This window comes from Schistocerca cancellata, chromosome 1, assembly GCF_023864275.1.
Source record: "Schistocerca cancellata isolate TAMUIC-IGC-003103 chromosome 1, iqSchCanc2.1, whole genome shotgun sequence".
NCBI classification, from domain to species: Eukaryota; Metazoa; Arthropoda; class Insecta; order Orthoptera; family Acrididae; genus Schistocerca; species Schistocerca cancellata.
The window spans coordinates 1261286582-1261306811 of record NC_064626.1 but is presented as its reverse complement, the minus strand read 5'-3'; the positions used below and the strand labels follow the sequence as shown (position 1 = coordinate 1261306811).

Below are 20230 nucleotides of genomic sequence, written 5' to 3'. Positions count from 1 at the left end.
GAGGAGTTCATTTTATATTACTGTCCATAGGTCAGTTTGCTTTGAATATGTGATGCTGTTGTCATAATACACAGAAATCATAATTGTACACTTCAGTGTTTATGGCTTTCTCAATAAATTTCAATGTCACTGAACAACTTATACAAAACTGTTAACTAACCTTTTGTGGACTGTTTTTCTCATTGCAGTAAACGGAGTACTGCGTAATAATACCATTTGGATGTTCAGGGGGCATCCACGAGACCAAAATGGAATCAGATGTCAATGAAAGTGCTTTGACAAAAGCTGGTGGACCAGGAACTGAAACCAAAAACAAAGTTTGTATGCTTAATTAAAAGTATATTACATTACTTAAGTTTCCTACTACATGCTAACATTAGGAATGAAATAAAGATGAGATTTCTTATTGTCTATATGGGCTGGAGATTGTTAACAAACAGGCTGTGGTGTCACTTAAAACATTAGCTAATGTCGAACAGCTGGCAGCAGTACATCTGGAGACCTACAGGGAAAATATCAGGAAGTGATGTAAACTAACGGTATAATTTGAAGGTAAAAAGAGAATGAAACAGAAATTATAACCTCTTGATATTCGCGAGAGAATAATAGTTCCTTCTGTAAGGGAACAAAACTACAGCAGAACTCGGGGCAGAAGACAGAACTCAGACCCAATAATCAGCCCACAGCTACTGAGCCACTGCCAGCCAGCACTGGTCATTGAACTGAATGATCAGCAGAAGCAAATGCCTCTGCATTGTCAAACCTCTGCAAGCCCTTGCCTGAGCCAGCCTTCAGGAAGTTACAACATTCTGTCTTACTGCTGGTTTCAACAGGCACCCTAGTCATCACCCCTGTTTCAGATCATTTGGCATGTCATACAAACATAGCCACTACCAAGAAGTCAGCATGGAGCAGCAGCATTTAAAACTGCCTGAACCGGTTGTCACTGTTCAACCAGCTGGGTAATGAAATGGCTCCAATTTTGCATCAACCGCAGTCTTAGAGTCTTCGCCGTAACTATGCCACCACTGCCACTGTCATTGCTGGGTTGCAAGTGAGGACCACTGCCCAACTGCTCAGGCCCTGACAGCCAATATTCTGCTGCCATCTCAACAAGTCTGCAAGCTACTGCTTTCCAGCCAATGGTTCAGAGGTACACTCTGGGCAGCACCATCATGTTCTGCAATGCCTGTCAATGCTGCAAGCCACCTCATCTGCAGTGGACCGTATGTGGTGCTGGCCATCTTTGCCAATGCAACCCTGGCACACCAACTATGCCAGGTAAGTGCACCGTGTGTGAGTAGTACACTGTGCTACCTCACCTGCCACTGCAAGAGGAATATTACAAGAGAATGACAAACTTCAACAGGCATGAGAGCACATCTGAACGACTGTCCACGCTGAGTAAATAAATAAAGAACTGTTCATGCTCCCTGCTTGTTTGTTTGCAGCTGTTCCACAATGTCACACCTGTCTCCCAAGCTAATCTATGAACATGGTAATACCCTAGGAAGACTAGCACATCCTGCAAGAAATAATTGTTTATGTTTCACTCCAGTTTCTCTGCTGCTTCTTCTGACCAGCTACTTTTAATGCTCAAAAAGGAACATCTTACTTCTATTGTGTTACAGTTTTGGTGACAGAAGCAGGTGGTTTGGAGACTGAGGGATCACTGACAACAAAGAAAATATGCATTGTTCTGATGGTAGAGGATTGCAAATGATGATTCGACTGGGACAGCAACATGAGTATTACCACAGGCTTTTAATTTTCACTTGTGGGATCCATGCTTCCTGGTATATTTGACGCCTTGTATCTTTGTTGTTCAGTAAGGCAGATGCAGTAATTGGCAACGGCCCAAAGACTGAACCCCTAACATTGGTAACATGAACACAATGTAAATGACAAGGGCATGATGATGTAATTTGTTGGGTTTGTTATTCAAAAGGTCATTATACAAGTCAGTACGAGGAGGATGGCTAGCTTGGTAAATCTTGGGTGTCAAGAGGACTTTTGATCAGGCCAGAGTAGCCATAAGTATTTCTTGTAAATGAGAATTTTGTAAAGTATGAGGGTTACTGAAAATAGTAAAGCTAAGGCAACAGGTTAGAGGAGCTTTTAGGTTAGGCTTAGATTACATGGAATATGAAAATAATTGGAATTTAGTTTTGAAGGAAATTGTACAATAATGTATCAAATAAAGGGAACGGCAGCTGAAGGCATCTCAAAATCATTTAAAAACTTTATCGCAGCTGGGGATCTTGTCACAATGAAGATTATTGGCAGTTTGAATAATTGGTAAAATGTGTATTAGGACGTTAGTGAATGTGATTTATTCCCAAGTGTAGGTAGGTATAAGCTAGAAATAAATAGTGATAGTTCAGCATTGACCTAATAGAGTCACAACAGAATCAGATGATTCAGATTTTCTGTCTTTATATTATGTAACACTGCCCCAAATCAACAATATGCTGAGGCATCATATGGAGGAGAGATAATTGTTAGACTTCACTATATCAATCAAACCATTCCAGTTTTGCCAGGACACAATGCACATACATAGTAGTAAATCCACCAATGATGTCTGTCAAAATTAGCCATTACAGGAGAATGTGACGGGAAGTTTGTCGAAGGTTTTCAGAGCTGTATTATGGTCAGGAGGGTAGCCAAGGAAATAGTATATCAGGATAAGATGTATAAATGTGTTACAGGTACAGGAAGATCTGGAAAGCATCCGTGACCTGAGTAGTAAGACAGTGATATCAAGGAACTCAAGCAGCACAATACACTGATCTTGTCTCCCAGAATGAGAGGAATCAGCGAGTTTAAATTTTTGAAGTTCGTTATGAAGGAATGTGAGGAGTATGAGGGTGAGGTATTATGAGTGTGTTGTGAGGATGAAGTCTGTGAATTGTGTTCATCACATAGTTCTGCCTGTTGAATACCACTGAGTACATGACAATAGTAACGCTTCCACTGACTACTTTCTACTGTAAATAGTTTCTATTACTGATTCAGTCATAACGATAAGGCAACAAGATAATATGCATATAGATAAACATAAATGAGTTATGCAGGTCAAGGAATGCCTAGTTCCTTGGTGTCAGTGCAGGAAAGCATGAGATACGTTGTTTGTGTAAACATGTGACGTAACTTAATGTGATGTAAGAGAATTTTTCTGGGTTTTTCTTGTTAGTTACTAGATGTATGGAGAGTACGTAATAGGAGAATGTGGGAAATGTGAATTTTAGCATGTAAATATTAAGTCAGAATACAAGCTGATAGTATGGCTCCCTGAAGCCTTCATAAATTACTCCAGTAACAGAATCAAAGCCACGTGGGTACTGTCAGAAAAACTTTATAAACTGATTCAAACAGAAAACATCAGAACTTCATCAATATATTAGCCTACAAATAATCATAATAAAGAATCATAAAAGAAGGTTGTATACCTGGAAGAATCCTGGAGATACTAGTAGGTATCAGATAGATTATATAATGGTAAGACAGAGATTTAGGAACCAGGTTTTAAATTGTAAGACATTTCCTGGGGCAGATGTGGATTCTGACCACAATCTATTGGTTATGAACTGCAGATTGAAACTGAAGAAACTGCAAAAAGGTGGGAATTTAAGGAGATGGGACCTGGATAAACTGAAAGAACCAGAGGTTGTACAGAGTTTCAGGGAGAGCATAAGGGAACAATTGACAGGAATGGGGGAAAGAAATACAGTAGAAGAAGAATGGGTAGCTCTGAGGGATGAAGTAGTGAAGGCAGCAGAGGATCAAGTAGGTAAAAAGACGAGGGCTAATAGAAATCCTTGGGTAACAGAAGAAATATTGAATTTAATTGATGAAAGGAGAAAATACAAAAATGCAGTAAATGAAGCAGGCAAAAAGGAATACAGACGTCTCAAAAATGATATCAACAGGAAGTGCAAAATGGCTAAGCAGGGATGGCTAGAGGACAAATGTAAAGATGTAGAGGCTTGTCTCACTAGGGGTAAGATAGATACTGCCTACAGGAAAATTAAAGAGACCTTTGGAGAGAAGAGAACCACTTGTATGAATATCAAGAGCTCAGATGGAAACCCAGTTCTAAGCAAAGAAGGGAAGGCAGAAAGGTGGAAGGAGTATATAGAGGATTTATACAAGGGCGATGTACTTGAGGACAATATTATGGAAATGGAAGAGGATGTAGATGAAGACGAAATGGGAGATAAGATACTGCGTGAAGAGTTTGACAGAGCACTGAAAGACCTGAGTCGAAACAAGGCCCCGGGAGTAGACAACATTCCATTTGAACTACTGATGGCCTCGGGAGAGCCAGTCCTGACAAAACTCTACCATCTGGTGAGCACGATGTATGAAACAGGCGAAATACCCTCAGACTTCAAGAAGAATATAATAATTCCAATCCCAAAGAAAGCAGGTGTTGACAGATGTGAAAATTACCGAACTATCAGTTTAATAAGTCACAGCTGCAAAATACTAACGCGAATTCTTTACAGACGAATGGAAAAACTGGTAGAAGCCAACCTCGGGGAAGATCAGTTTGGATTCCGTAGAAATGTTGGAACACGTGAGGCAATACTGACCTTACGACATATCTTAGAAGAAAGATTAAGAAAAGGCAAACCTACGTTTCTAGCATTTGTAGACTTAGAGAAAGCTTTTGACAATGTTAACTGGAATACTCTCTTTCAAATTCTGAAGGTGGCAGGGGTAAAATACAGGGAGCGAAAGGCTATTTACAGTTTGTACAGAAACCAGATGGCAGTTATAAGAGTCGAGGGGCATGAAAGGGAAGCAGTGGTTGGGAAAGGAGTAAGACAGTGTTGTAGCCTCTCCCCGATGTTATTCAATCTGTATATTGAGCAAGCAGTAAAGGAAACAAAAGAAAAATTCGGAGTAGGTATTAAAATTCATGGAGAAGAAGTAAAAACTTTGAGGTTCGCCGATGACATTGTAATTCTGTCAGAGACAGCAAAGGACTTGGAAGAGCAGTTGAACGGAATGGACAGTGTCTTGACAGGAGGATATAACATGAACATCAACAAAAGCAAAACGAGGATAATGGAATGTAGTCAAATTAAGTCGGGTGATGCTGAGGGAATTAGATTAGGAAATGAGACACTTAAAGTAGTAAAGGAGTTTTGCTATTTAGGGAGTAAAATAACCGATGATGGTCGAAGTAGAGAGGATATAAAATGTAGACTGGCAATGGCAAGGAAAGCGTTTCTCAAGAAGAGGAATTTGTTAACATCGAGTATAGATTTAAGTGTCAGGAAGTCGTTTCTGAAAGTATTTGTATGGAGTGTAGCCATGTATGGAAGTGAAACATGGACGATAACTAGTTTGGACAAGAAGAGAATAGAAGCTTTCGAAATGTGGTGCTACAGAAGAATGCTGAAGATAAGGTGGGTAGATCACGTAACTAATGAGGAGGTATTGAATAGGATTGGGGAGAAGAGAAGTTTGTGGCACAACTTGACTAGAAGAAGGGATCGGTTGGCAGGACATGTTTTGAGGCATCAAGGGATCACAAATTTAGCATTGGAGGGCAGTGTGGAGGGTAAAAATCGTAGAGGGAGACCAAGAGATGAATACACTAAGCAGATTCAGAAGGATGTAGGTTGCAGTAGATACTGGGAGATGAAGAAGCTTGCACAGGATAGAGTAGCATGGAGAGCTGCATCAAACCAGTCTCAGGACTGAAGACCACAACAACAACAACAACAACAACAACAAATAATACATATCAAATACATTTCCGGTACATTTAATAAACACATTTCTGGATTAGTAATCTTTCAGTTGGTCGCTCTCCACTGACAAAATCTTTTTCTACCTGGTGTACATGGTCTGACTAATCACTTTTTCTAATGCCTGTAACTTTGAAAGAGCTTCTCCTAATTATTAGGAATATCAAAAATTCCCTCTCATCTGTCCTCGACAGTTTATCCAGCTGTCTAATAAAACAGGTAACTACTGCGCAACATAATTAACTGCTCTGTAAATACCGACATTTACCTTCAACCACTCAAAACCTCCAAAATTGTTCCAGTACACAAGGATGGAGACAAGCACGAGGTCAACAACTACCGACCTACATCCCTGCTCCCAACTGTATCTAAAATAATAGAAAAAGTTGTATATTCTTGAGTAATGCCCTTTCTCGAATATAAGTCATTATTAACTGCGCAGCAGTTTGGCTTTCGTAACAATAAATCAAGGAATGAGGCTCTCTTTCTATTTCCTGACCAGATAATACACACACACACACACACACACACACACACACACACACACACACACACACACACACATTTAATGAAAAACACTATGCTTCTGGACATGTTATTGGTCTTACAAGGGCATATGATCTACTCAATCACAAAGTGCTCCTATGCAAACCAGAAGCTTATTGTATAACAATAATCTTTTTTGGAAGGTTTCAGTCTTACCTATCAAAAACAGGTCAGCTGGTAGAAATAGCAACACACTCCAGATATAATATTAGTCTATTAGGAGTCCCATAGGGCTCAACCTTAGGCCGCCTCCTCTTTATTAATGACCACTCAGAACATTTTCCTTCAACAGTACTTGTGTTATTTGCTGAGAATACAAACCTCCTCTCTTGTAACATTTACCCACACAGATGAGAGCTGATACAGTTGACAGCAGCGAAAGGCTCCAACACTGGCTATATAACAACCTCTACTTAATACGGTAAAAAACAAGCTCTTATGATCTGCCCCTCAAAGAACCATAAACACATATACAAAAATTAGTCATAGACAAGAAAGTTATTGAACAGGTCAGTGAGGCTAAACTCCTGGGGCTCTGGATAGACAACACACTACAACAGAATATCCACAGAGATAAAATACTGTGTAAAATCAGTAGCCTCTGCTATGCCTTTAGAGTTGTAATTCAAAGCTGTGAGTCAACTATCATTAAACTGTGTACTTTGGACTAGTTAACTCAGTAATCTCATATAACATTCCTTTCTGGGGTCAACAAACAACAAAATATTTGTTACGCTAAAATGAGCTGCCAAGATCACAGTGTGACTGCCACCACATAGTCCTATCAATCCAAGTTTTAAACAAATGGGAATATTACCTGTCCCATGCACACACATCCTAGAGTATTTCTCACTTGAAAATAAGAATCTCCATCTCTTTAAAACAAATAATGACATGCATGATCATCACACCCTTGGTAATGGTAACATTCATCTGAAAAATCAGAGACAGTAAATGCCATGACAGCATGACTCACATAGGTGGCATATTCTATAAGAAAGTACAATGCTCACTCAAAAATAATAAGAACTCTTTCAAGAAAAATGTTACCAGTGCAATGTCTCAGCAATTATTATTATTATTTCTTTTAACAGAGACCAATTTATGTTGCATGTAACTTAAATTTTGTCCAAAATGTATTAATCCTAAATGTGATGGTAGTTAAATAACAATTATTCTTATTTTACAACGAAAATAATCAATTATTTATAATATAATGTAAATGGATATACAAAAAATCTACTCACAAAGCAGTGGCAGAAGAACATGCACACAAAAGGGTTTAACTTTTACAAGCTTTCGGAGCCAATGACTCCTTCTTCTGGCAGAAGAGGTCAAGGGGAAGGATGAGGAGTGAAGGAAAAGGACTGGAGAGGTTTAGGCAAAAAGGTATAGTTCAGAAAAGTCGCCCAGAACCCCAGGTCGGGGGAGACCTACCGGACGGGGTGAGATCCCATCTGGTAAGTCTCTCCTGACCCAGGGTTTGGGTGAATTTTCTGAATTGTACCGCTTTCCCTAAACCTCTCCAGTCCTTCTCCTTCATTCCTCGTCCTTCCCCTTGACCTCTTCTGCCAGAAGAAGGAGTCATTGGCTCCGAAAGCTTGTTAAAGTTAAACCCTTTTGTGTGCACGTTCTCCTGCCACTGCTTTGTGAGTAGGTTTTTTGTCTATCCATTTACATTATATTGTCAATTATTCTTATGTAGATCTGTACACATATAATATACTTGGCCTTTTACAACAAATATTTAAAAATAAAGTCCATTGTTTAAAAACTACTGTAATATGTCCATAAGTACATACATTCACAAACTCAACCACGCAGACACCCAAACACACACTCCCATCATCACGCCAAGACAAGTAGGTGTGAATGTGTGTACTTGTGCTAGAGAAACAGCTACTGCTCAAAAGCTGGTGTGAATGCTGTTTTCCGTTATGTGTTTCTGTGATCTGTTCATCAATCCTCTTTTGGGGAGTGGTTGGTTTTCCTTTATTTTATGTAATATAAATATATGTACAGGGTGTCTGAAAAGTCTTTCCCTGATAACATAAATTGATAACTCAGGCTAGAAGTAGGAGACAAATATGAAACTTGTGTCAAATTGTTTACAACTATCAAAGTTTTTTTCTGTTTTAGGTTCACAGTACGTAAGTAGTGGATGAGGTGCAGTGCCCAAGAAGCCATGTTAACCAATCAGGAGAAGGCCCAGTGTGTCCTGCGGTACCATGAGAGACGATCACCAACCACATTGCAGAGACACTTCCAGACAACATTTGGAAGGAATCCACCTGATGTCAAGAGCATTAAAGCCTGGTATGAGAAGTTCAAGAACACAGGATCGGTTGCTGACCTTACGAGGTCTCGTCGACCAAGAACCTCAGCAGACAGGGTGGAAGTGTAAGGCAGTCTTTCCTGCGAAGTCCAAAGAAATCGGTGCGAAGGGCCTCATGTAAATTACAGATGCCAAAAAGCTCTCTCCATGACATTTTACGCAAACATTTATAGTTTCGCACATACAAAGTGCAAATCGTTCAGGCCTTGTTGCCCAGTGACAGACGAATTGCCTTTTCCAACGAAGCAACCTTTTTTTGTCAGTGGAGTAGTGAATCACCATAATGTGCGCATTTGGGGTTCACAACCCCCTGGCGAGGTCATGGAATGTACCAGAGGCAGTCCAAAGGTGAATGTTTGGTGTGCGCTATTGCACGATCGGGTTATCAGGCCATTCTTCTTCGCTCAGGCTACCATCATATCTGCAGTGTATCTGGATTCTATGGATTGGTCGTGATGGCCAACAGTTTGGCCTCCACGCTCTCCTGACATAACCCCATTAGACCTCTCTTTATGGGATTATGTCAAGGACGAGGTCTATCGAACACATTTACCAGATCTTGAAACCCTGCGGCAACAGATAACCACAGCCGTTGAATCGATCCCTCCAGTGATGTTAGCTAATGTGTGGATGGAAACTGAATATCGCCTAGATATGCTACGTGCTACCAAGGGTGCTCATGTGGAAGTTTACTGATGTGTGAAAAAAACTTTGATAGTTAGACACTAGTTTCATATTTGTATCTTACTTCTAGCCTGAGTTATCAATTTACGTAATCAGGGAAAGACTTTTCGGACACCCTGTATATTCTGTCCTTTACAGGGCACATACATTAAAAAATGAATGTAACACAAATGTTTATGCAACAATGGCTATAGCTTATATTCTGCATGATGAACATAATTTTGTGGATAAATAAATAATTTTAAACAATGAAACTTAACAAAGATTGTAGTAAAATAGTACGCATACTGATTGGTCATCAGAATGACACATCAGCTGTAAAAGCATATACGGATAATGGAAATTCCAGTATCACACAGTCACCTCTAGAATTACAGTAACACAGCAAGATTACAAGACCATCCATCTTCCTAGACAACAAATCCCACTGGATGTATTGACAGACCAATCAATGTAATTATGCATGTGTTTGGCAAAGGTACTATTATGGCACAGAAGGATACATCTGGTAGTGCCAGGTCACGTGACAAAACAACCGCAGCATATTTAAGGACTGCTGTGAACTTCCGCAATCACAGCTGTCGCAACCAGCTGGTGTTTACAGCAAGCTCTCCAGTGCACTTATTGACAACCCTTTCTCCTGGTTTATGATTTAGGCTTTATTATCATCTATCATCAACATCTACCATCGACATTTGGTTAGTGCACACACCTGCCTGTCTGCCTAATGCAGTACTGACTTCTCCACATTCAATTGACAGTTGGGTTTTCAGTGAATAAACCAATAGTATATGGATACCAGAGAGTGTGGTTCATATTCCAGTATTTCTCTTTGAACCTACAATGTTCTCCTGCATCAACAATGTGAGTTATTCAACAAACTTCCAGAGTACTGTATTGGTCGAGAGGTATCCACCTCCAGAAGCTTTTCATGTTGTGTATATGCAGAGGAGTCAGCGACAATTACTCTCTGTGATTTATTTGTAATTAATCTGTGCTTCATTAAATTTGTGGTGTTGAAGATGGGGGCTTCTAACAGGTAGAATTGGGAGGGGGGCAGATGGGAACACATAAAGGGCTCAGGGTTAGAAAGGGATAGTGGCAAAAAGGTGGGTTGATTTATATTAGTTAAAGTATCTGTGGGTGAAACTGATGATATCTCCAAACCCACACACCACCAATCAATGGTTTTCATTTCTAGTGCTATCCTTAGTTCCCCATTGTGCCCTATAGTGATTGTGAGGTGGTAGCTGTTGGGATCATGACTTTTGAAAGTGGTCGCTATCACGTTGTGATGGTTACCAGGACATCTTCTGTCTCTTGCACACCAATACACTTACATAAACAAACAACGGTTGTGTGAGCAAACATTTTAGTAACAAAACCTGACATAGTTCAACAGGAAAATCAATGAATTCAAAATATGATACCAGAGGAATAAAAAGTACACTACCTTACACAAAATGAAAAAAAAAAAAAAAAAAATGAAGCACCATGAAGTTGAGGAGGAAACAAAATGAAACTTCACAGGTTGAGGGAGTCTGTGGTGTTATTTCAATTATTACAAAATCAAGTAATTTTACAAAGAACTTGGCAGTATGAGCCCATTATAAAATCAAGTAATTTTACAAAGAACTTGGCAGTATGAGCCCACTTATCAGTATGATGTTGCACCCCCTCTGGCCTGGATGCATGAACTGATTCAATTGGGGAAGGTATCATAAAGCTGTTATATCTTCTCCTGAGGCTAGTTAATCTACAACTGTTGTAGCTGGCCCTTGACATAATGGATACTGGCACTGAGATGGACTTGATGTCTGAGCCAGTCCTAAATGTCTTCTTTTGGAAACAGGTCTGGGGATCTTGCTTGCTACAGTAGTATCTCAATATCTTGCAGTCAGTTGATACCTGATTGCTTCCCACACCATGATGCCACAAGTAACATCACTGTGCATATGTACATGGCCATGACACCACATATAGCTGACAGTCTGAGGTCAGTCTTGCCATGACAATGTTCATGTGAATGTGTGTGGATGTGCATGTGTATGCATGTCTACATACAAGCTACTGTGATTTTTTTTATTTTTAAGAGTGCCTATGCAGCTCCACTGATGATAAATGGTATGTGTGTGGTTCATTGTTCTAATTTTTTGTCTGAAGCAATATTTACAAAATATAATCTTCCTCGAAACTCCAAAATTATCTAAAGCTCTCTGTAAGTTATTCAAACCATTTGAGGTACGAGGATTTCACTCCCACTCCAACCAAAAAGTCAGCTGTGAAATTAATCAATGCAGGCAATGTACTACATAATTAACTTCACAAGTTTTGTCAATTAGAACTTACCATCCTGTTCCGTGGTGCAAAAAACAGAGCTGCTCAGTATTCCATCACCTACACTTGTGTAGGCCAACAATCTGATGGAATAGTTTGTGAATTTGAGGAGCCCATGTAGATAAGTTTCCAGGCTAGAAGTTCGCTTCACCTCACTGCCAGCTGCCTGAAGATCTGAAATTTGAAGAAATAGAAACATTTTTTCCACTGCTTTTGATGCTGTGGAAATAAGACACTGCGAAATCTGAATTTAAGTTACCCGAATTCTGAAAACAAGAAAACTGAACACAAAACAATAACTACAGGTGATACTAAATGGTAACACTCATCCAGTGGAGGACAACACCATCAAAAAGTTTCCTTATCTGTAAGTTCATTATCTGAAGCTGAACAGAAAGACTAGGCAATATGAGTAGATAAATGTAAGTAAAATTATGAGGTCTATAAGTTTCATTATATGAAGAGAAAGACTTGGCAGAATTAGTAAATAATATGTAAGTAACAGTAAGAATAACCCAAAGCAAGTTCTTTCCATTCCTTAAGGAATCCATACCCTCAGAATTTTAAGAGTAACCTTTTTCATGACGCCTAACAACTTTCTTGCAACACCTCATAGAGATTTTTGAAAATATTTGCCACTCTGTTTTGTAAATTTATTTCTCTCTTCTGTCTATCCCTTTCAGAAAAGTTATGAACAAAATTCTTTCAATTTATCTCAATTTGGTATCTAATTTTCCATTGCTGTATTTATGTAATCATTCCACTTCAAATAAAAGTAGTATGAAAAGGAGAGTTGCTACTCACCATACAGCAGAAATCCTGAGTCGCTGATTGGCAGAACAAAAAGACTGTCACACAATAAGCTTTCAGCCAACAAGGCCTTTGTCAAAAATAGTCAACAGGAACTCACTCTCTCTCTCTCTCTCTCTCTCTCTCTCTCTCTCTCTCTCACACACACACACACACACACACACACACACACTTATGGACAGTTGCCTTTATTTGTGTGATTGTGTGTGTGTGTGTGTGTGTGTGTGTGTGTGTGTGTGTGTGTGTGTGTGAGAGAGAGAGAGAGAGAGAGTTCCTGTTGACTATTTTTGACAAAGGCCTTGTTGGCTGAAAGCTTACTGTGCGACAGTCTGTTTGTTGTGCCTATATGTGACTCAGCATCTCCATTACATGGTGAGTACCAACTATCCTTTTCATAATATTGTCACATGCCATCTTGGATTTTCCGTTTCAAATAGTCATTCCAAAATTATTGACATTCGTACCGTGCTGTCATCAGTGTTTCCACAAATTTTTTTTTATCAAATACCCAATGACATATCTTATGTGACAGGCTGCGAAGTTAAGTTTGGAATCAAACTGAAAAAGTTTCTTCTTGACAATTCCTTTTACTCTGTGGAAGAACTATTTTGTAAAGCGTAACAGATGGTGGGTAGGAATTACTATATCACATGTGCATTTAAAAAAATAAATAAAAACTTATAAATGGTCAGCATGTGCCATATTTACATATGAATGAGTAATGTGAAAGTGAGATAACCCATTCCACATGTTTACTATAAACCCTTTTGGATCCACTGTCAGACTACATCCAACAACACAATTTTCTGCTACAGCTCTGATGTCAAACAATGTCCAAAACATTACCATTAGTGTAAAATAAATATGAGTTGGGGAGAATGTGGTGATTGGAAAAATTGAATTGGAAAGAGTTGATCACAAATATCCACAGAATATGAAACTAACCAACAAGGAACATCTCACCATTTCACATGACATCCTTACGTTAGCTTGCATTGACTATCAGCTGGCAGTTCTTCTGCAGATTTTGCTGCATTCCATTTTGTGCCAGTTTTCTTGAGTTGCCGCTTCTGTATATAACAGCGCTATTCGCTCCTAATACCTCCTCACCCACACCACCCGCCACGAAGATGACATACAGAGTGACCAATAAACCAGGGATGAAAAGCAAGTGTCCGCTGACAATCTGAATTTTATTTTGTAGTTGGAGACCCACTGAATAAGCAAGTAGAAAAATCATTCACAATTCATAGACCGTCTTTGTATATTTTCATGGTAATCAGTTTTCAAAAAAATGAGCTTATAAAAACACTTCCCCACTCCAATCTACAAATCATCCCTTATCATCTACACTGCAACTCTTCTTAAATCTTTAGTTTGGCAACTACAAGAAATAGTAGACAACTGTGATTGATGGGTTTCTTACTTACCAGAATCAGTCATGACCGGTTTGTAAACAACTTTGTATCCTTGTATGACACCCCCATGATGCTGTGTTGGTGGTGGAGACCATTTCACTTTCACACTCTGTGATGATAGAGGAGAACACGTCACATTTTGTGGAGCAGCTTCTGGTACTGTAAACAAGTAACAGATGGTACAATTTCTGATATTTGAAATTTCAGGTAGTAATATGGGTCAGGTACTAAAGTGATGATGTATATTAGAAAAAACAATGAAAAGAAAATAGTAAAAATTAGCAATGAAATCATATACACAGTTTTCATATATTTTGAATAACATCTGGTCACCTGAATTAATGTTGTCTTAGCTACTGATACTTCACCGAGTCTGTCTGACACAAATTTTGTTGTGAAAAGTTTTAATTAATTCTCCAGCTGTAATTACTGATGTGACATTGTACATTATTATCAAGGGCTCACATTTTACTGGCAGCTACAGCATTGTTCACTGCACATTCTTTTTTTTTTTTTTTAAATTTTTGAGGCTCAACTAGTTCTGTAAATTTCTCCATAGGTTTGCACCTCGTTTTGTCTGAGCGTCACTGTTTGGCTTGCACTGACTATTTTTGCAGCTGTGATGGCTTTTCTGCAGATGTGCAGATGCAGTTGCCACAATAACATACAACATAAATTCTTCCTTGATATTATTCTCTCTAGGCTTCCGATTTTCATTTTCTAATTCTGATGTTTCTTATCTGAGCCTGCTGTTTTCTTTTTCTAGCTCCTCCATTTGTCTCATTAGACTGCCTTGGTCAAATACAACTTGTTATATATTCTACCAAGTATATAACATTGTTCATATAACAGCCAAGCAGTTTAAGGTGCTACAGTCATGGACTGTGCGGCTCGTCCCGGCGGAGGTTCGAGTCCTCCCTCGGGCATAGGTGTGTGTGTTTGTACTTAGGATAATTTAGGTTAAGTAGTGTGTACGCTTAGAGACTGATAACCTTAGCAATAAAGTCCCATGAGATTTCACACACATTTGATTTTTTTTGTCGATATAAATATTGTTTTACTGTTATGTTATTATTATCAATGTACATATTATTATTATCAGTGTAAAAATTATTGTAACTGTAATGTTAGTTTCTGACATGTCTCCTGTAAATATACAAAATTAACTGCAAATGTACATCATGATATGTCAAAACCACAGTTCACAGTTGCTCACAATGCTACTTTACTGTTAAGCTCAGGTGTTTTTCCTACATTTATCTTTTTAAATTGTTGTATTTTCCTGTCTATAATTTTTTAACTTCAAGAATGACATCACAACATACACTCATCCGTTACAGACACCTACCCTCAAAAGACACACTTAACACATCCTCCCTCTCTTGCTCTCTCTTTCACACACACACACACACACACACACACACACACACACACAAACAAAATGAAGAAATGGGCCATTGTAAAGAGGAAGAAAACCCTGTCCCACTAGGCAGCAGACCCTATCCCTTGGGGGCCCCCATGCCAGTAATGCTGTCAAACTTTCTTTCTTACATACTGTCTGGCATTTTTACACAATATATGATATTTAGAAGTAGAGAAACTCCTCCATTGTACTATTCATCATGGTATCCAGTCATTGTTTGGTATTTTAACATGCACATTATTGCTCAGTTTTTAATGTGAGTTGAATCTGGATTCAAGGTCAAAGCAATATCTTGAGCATTTGCCATTCTTCTCCAAAATTGTCTTACGCCCTCAACTGTTTTACATTTTCAGACACAGAATGAGTGTTTTTCAAAATTAAAGACAGTTTGGGCATGCAACAACAATTCCTTAATAAAACAAATTTTGTTTTTAGTAGATGAATGAAGACAATCTATTCTGTTTGTTGTTTGAAAAGGCTGTGAGAGGCTGTCTCTTAACAAAGTTCCATCTCAGGGAGGTTGGTAAATACTTATCTGTGAAATGCAGAAACAGAAGACATAGTATTTGGAGTAGGTTAAAAAGTGTTAATTAGGACAAAATCTGATAACTAGCGAGAAAGCATGGTATCGAGAACATACTGGAGTTGTGTATCTAGACTTTCCTACTTGATACATGCACAACATAGGCAGAGGGTGCAAGATGTATATGCCTCTTCCCCTCTTACAAACTGACACATCCTCATAAACCAGGCTTGATAAGGAAACTTGATTCCCTCAGAATTTTCAGTAATAACAAGTCATAGTTTTAAAATTAAAAAAAAAAGACAGACATACATCACATAGGAAAATAATAACAACAGTCCTCTTGGATTTCAGAACAAGAACATAAAGAGAAAAATCAAAACAGGAAGAAAAGTAACGAAACGTTTCAAAATTCACCTGTTCTGGTTCTAATTAAAGAAAAATCAGACCATAATGAACTGGAATGTATACTGTTATGGAACTACAAATTATAATAAAATTATGTCCCATTCTGGGCTCTGATGAAAATCCTTGCTTTTCACAGGATACACTGTTACCAATTATGCTACCGAAGCAGAACTCATGAATTGCCTACACAGCCTAAGTTCTAATATATATGTCTCATAACAGCACATATTGTGTTGTAAAGTGAAAGCTGCATTCCAAAAACAACCCTCATGATGAGAATAAGCATACCTCCATTGTATTCTACGTCCCAGTTGTACTAGTAAAGCAAAGTATTCAGAAAAAGTCTGCTGGCATAAGTGAGGCCTTTTATGTATTGATAGCTCACTCTACAAGAACATTACTATAAAAGTCATGGATTTAGATTCAATTACTAGTCTGGCAAACAGTTTTAATTGATAAGGAAATTTCCAAAATTACAAAAGGTGCTAAATAGAATGACCAAACTGAATAGAGACGAATTTTGTTTGAAAACATGTAATTCAAAGTCATAAGAAATGATTCAGATCAAGACTATAAATTTGGAACATGTTTCAAAAATGCCAAGATTCAGCATTCACAGTGAAGAGGCTACTTTCTAACAATGGAAAATACAGGATGGAATAATGACAATATTATGAAAAGTATAGTTGCTTCTCACCATATAGCGGAGATGCCGAGTCTCAGATAGGCAAAACAAAAAGACTGTCAAACAAAGCTTTCGGCCGAACAGGCCTTCATCAGAATTAGACAACACACACACACACACACAATCCAATGCAACTCACACACACACACACACACACACACGTCCACAGTCTCTGGATGCCAAGGTTTGTCTGACAGTCTTCTTGTTTTTAGATTAGATTAGATTTACTTTCATTCCAATTGATCCGTAGTGAGGAGGTCCTCCTGGATGTGGAACATGTCAGAAAAACAACAATACATGACAAATATTTACAACTAAAACAAATAAGCTAATGTACCATTCCACAGGTCCCAAGTGGAATGATCGTCATTTTTTAATGAACACTAAGAGTCATTTTATAAATACTAATGCACTGAATTTAAAATAAAAAAGTTTTTTATTTATTTATAAGGTAATAAACATGTAATACAACTACTGTAATACTTATTTACAATGAACACATTACTGCACTGAAATGGTGCAGAAGTTAGATTATACTCACACACACACACACACACACACACACACACACACACAAATTTTCAGTGAACACATTACTGCACTGAAATTGTGCAGAAGTTATGTTGGACATATATACAAATCAGTTGGTTTTACTAAGAAATTCATCAATGGAGTAGAAGGAGTTGGCCACCAATAATTCCTTTAGGCTTCTCTTAAACTGAATTTCATTGGTTGTTAAGCTTTTTATGGCTGCTGGCAAGTTATTGAAAATGTGTGTTCCTGAATAATGCACACCTTTTTGTACAAGACTAAGTGACTTTAAATCCTTGTGAAGATTATTCTTATTTCTAGTATTGATTCCATGAATTGAGCTGTTGGTTTGAAAAAATGATATATTTTTAATGACAAATTTCATTAAGGAATAAATATATTGGGAAGCTGTAGTTAGTATCCCTAGTTCCCTAAACAGGCCTGTCTGTGACCCAGCATTTCCACTATATGATGAGTAGCAACTATCCTTTACATAATATTGTCAGACTGCTTTTTAAGAAAGAAGAAAGTTTTGAAAAGTGTAATTAAAGAAAGATGTTGACTGGAAGTTATACCAACCAACTGTCTGGACAAAAACATCCAAACTTAGTGTCCTGAGACTTGTAATTTTATTAGTATTGCATGATATTCAGGAGATAGCTCTATCACTTCATCATATCCACAGGTGCAGCCCCAATGATTTCTTCCTTGTGTCTGCCCTCAGATCCTGAGGCAAGTATTGGAGGAAGCCATAATATGTTAGTATGAAGTGGACTCTGTTTTTCCAAAGCTCATCACAATCTCCAGGTTTTTTGTATCAAACCTCTGAAGAACAAACACCCAACTGATATACCAGAAAGCTATATATTAAGTCAGCATGTTACTGCGATGCGATCATTTTACCCCCAGAGCTACAGAAGAAGCCAATAACATAAAGTAAGCACAATTCAGCTGCAAGACAGATGCTATATCAGAAGAAACCTCAGAAACAATGCCTCCAACGGATACAGGGACGGAATAGAAATTCACCGCCACAGGGCATACCATGTGTATAGAATCATGTGAATGTAAGAAAAAAAAATGCAACTGGTAAGACATACCGTATTACTGAAGTGACACAGCTGAAGTCTAAGTAACAACACAAATAAATATTTTATGAATACAGCTATAAACGTTCATTTCAGATGTAAATAAATAATACTCTTCCTTTATTTACATAAATTAGGAGTAAAGGAAAGAAGTCAATGAATAGTGGAAGTAGAGAATCTTCAACAGGCACAAATAAAAGACTGAAACTTAACCAGCTTTTGGATGAATACATACACATGCAGGCACATGTGCACTTGCGAATGCCCGCTTCCCCCACACATGCACACACACCTGTTGAACTACAGAGGACTGGCTAAATACACGATGTCGGGACTGCAGTTCGACAGGTAAATGGGTAGATGGACTTGTGTTGGGTGGGGTGGGGAGACAACTGGCTAAGAGTGGCTGGGAGGCTTGGGGAAAGCTGGCTGATGGCTCAGAAAGAGGCACAAGTTGTGCAAAATAGGAATTCGAGAGGTAGAGGAAGCAGGTGCATAGGACAGGGATGCAACACACATGCACCAGAGCCAGTGTGTTCATGTGGCACACGGTGATGATGATGGGAAGTGGACTGGGAGAGGGTAACAGAACAGAGGCAGGGGAAAGTGTTCAGTACAGGATGTGGGTGAAGCGGTTACCATAGACTGAGGTCAGGAGGATTGCAAGAACAAAGGACATGTTCCAAGGATAACATCCATCTACAGAGTTCAGAATAGTTGGTGCTGGAGGTGAATGATCTAGATGGCACAGGTTGTGAAGTAGCTATTGAAAATGTAGATGATGTTCTCAGCACTATGTTCTGAGAATGGATGGTCAACTCAGCTCTTCAGTGCAATTTTCAGTGGCCATTCATTGTGGTGAACAGTTGGCTGGAGGTCATGGCCACATAAAATACTCAGCAGTAATTACAGCAGAGCTGATATATGGCGTGGCTGCTTTCACAAGTGATCCTGCCTCTGATGGGATAGGATAAGCCTGTGATGGGACTAGAGTAGTATGTGGTGGATAGGTGAATCAGGTAGGCCTTGCACTTGGGTCTACCATGGTGTTACAGGGATATGACATCTAAGCGAAGTGGTTGGGGTTGGGAGTGCCACAATTATGGACCAGGATGTGTTTTAGGACTGGTGGGTAACAGAATACAATTTTAGAAGGGGGTGAGAAGAATTGTGAGTGGGGTGTCCTTCGTTTCTGGGACCAGGAAAGATAGTAGAAGCCCTGTCACAATACATGACATAGTTGCTCCAGACATCAACAGTGACAAGTAGGGGTCCAGACAGTAGCAGAGGACAGTTGAGAGTCTGTGAAGGAAGTGGTTCATATCTTTAATATGAGAAACTAGGCTAGGGGTAGTTGGTTAGAGTTATCGGTCAATAAGAGTGGAGATTCTTTCAGTGGGAGCAAAGTAACTAACTACAATGGGCATCCAAAACTGTGGGGTCAATGAATCTTGGGAACCCTGTACAAGATGAGTGTGCAGGGGATCTTTGGAGTGAGGAGTAACATGGCTCCAGGGGCAATATTCTGACATGAGCCTAAGGATATGAGTAGAATTGAAGATAATGTTGGACTTTGGGATGGGATCACTATGGCAGGGCTTGTAGGTCAAGGAGGCAGGCAGTCAGGAAGATGCCTTCTGTCAAGTATATGAGAGTTATCCATGCAACACATCCTTC

At 38.9% G+C, this 20230-nt stretch overlaps 1 protein-coding gene across 1 annotated transcript in view; it reads right to left on the bottom strand.

Moving 5' to 3' along the window:
- LOC126144709 (Down syndrome cell adhesion molecule-like protein Dscam2) overlaps positions 1-20230 on the bottom strand; it is a 458008-nt gene that overhangs the window by 102833 nt on the left and 334945 nt on the right. The window contains exons 18-20 of the mRNA XM_049915510.1: positions 13908-14054; positions 11680-11841; positions 161-300 (exon numbers count right to left, since the gene is read on the bottom strand). Coding sequence (XP_049771467.1) covers positions 161-300; positions 11680-11841; positions 13908-14054 — 449 coding nt within the window. The remainder of the gene's footprint in view (positions 1-160; positions 301-11679; positions 11842-13907; positions 14055-20230) is intronic.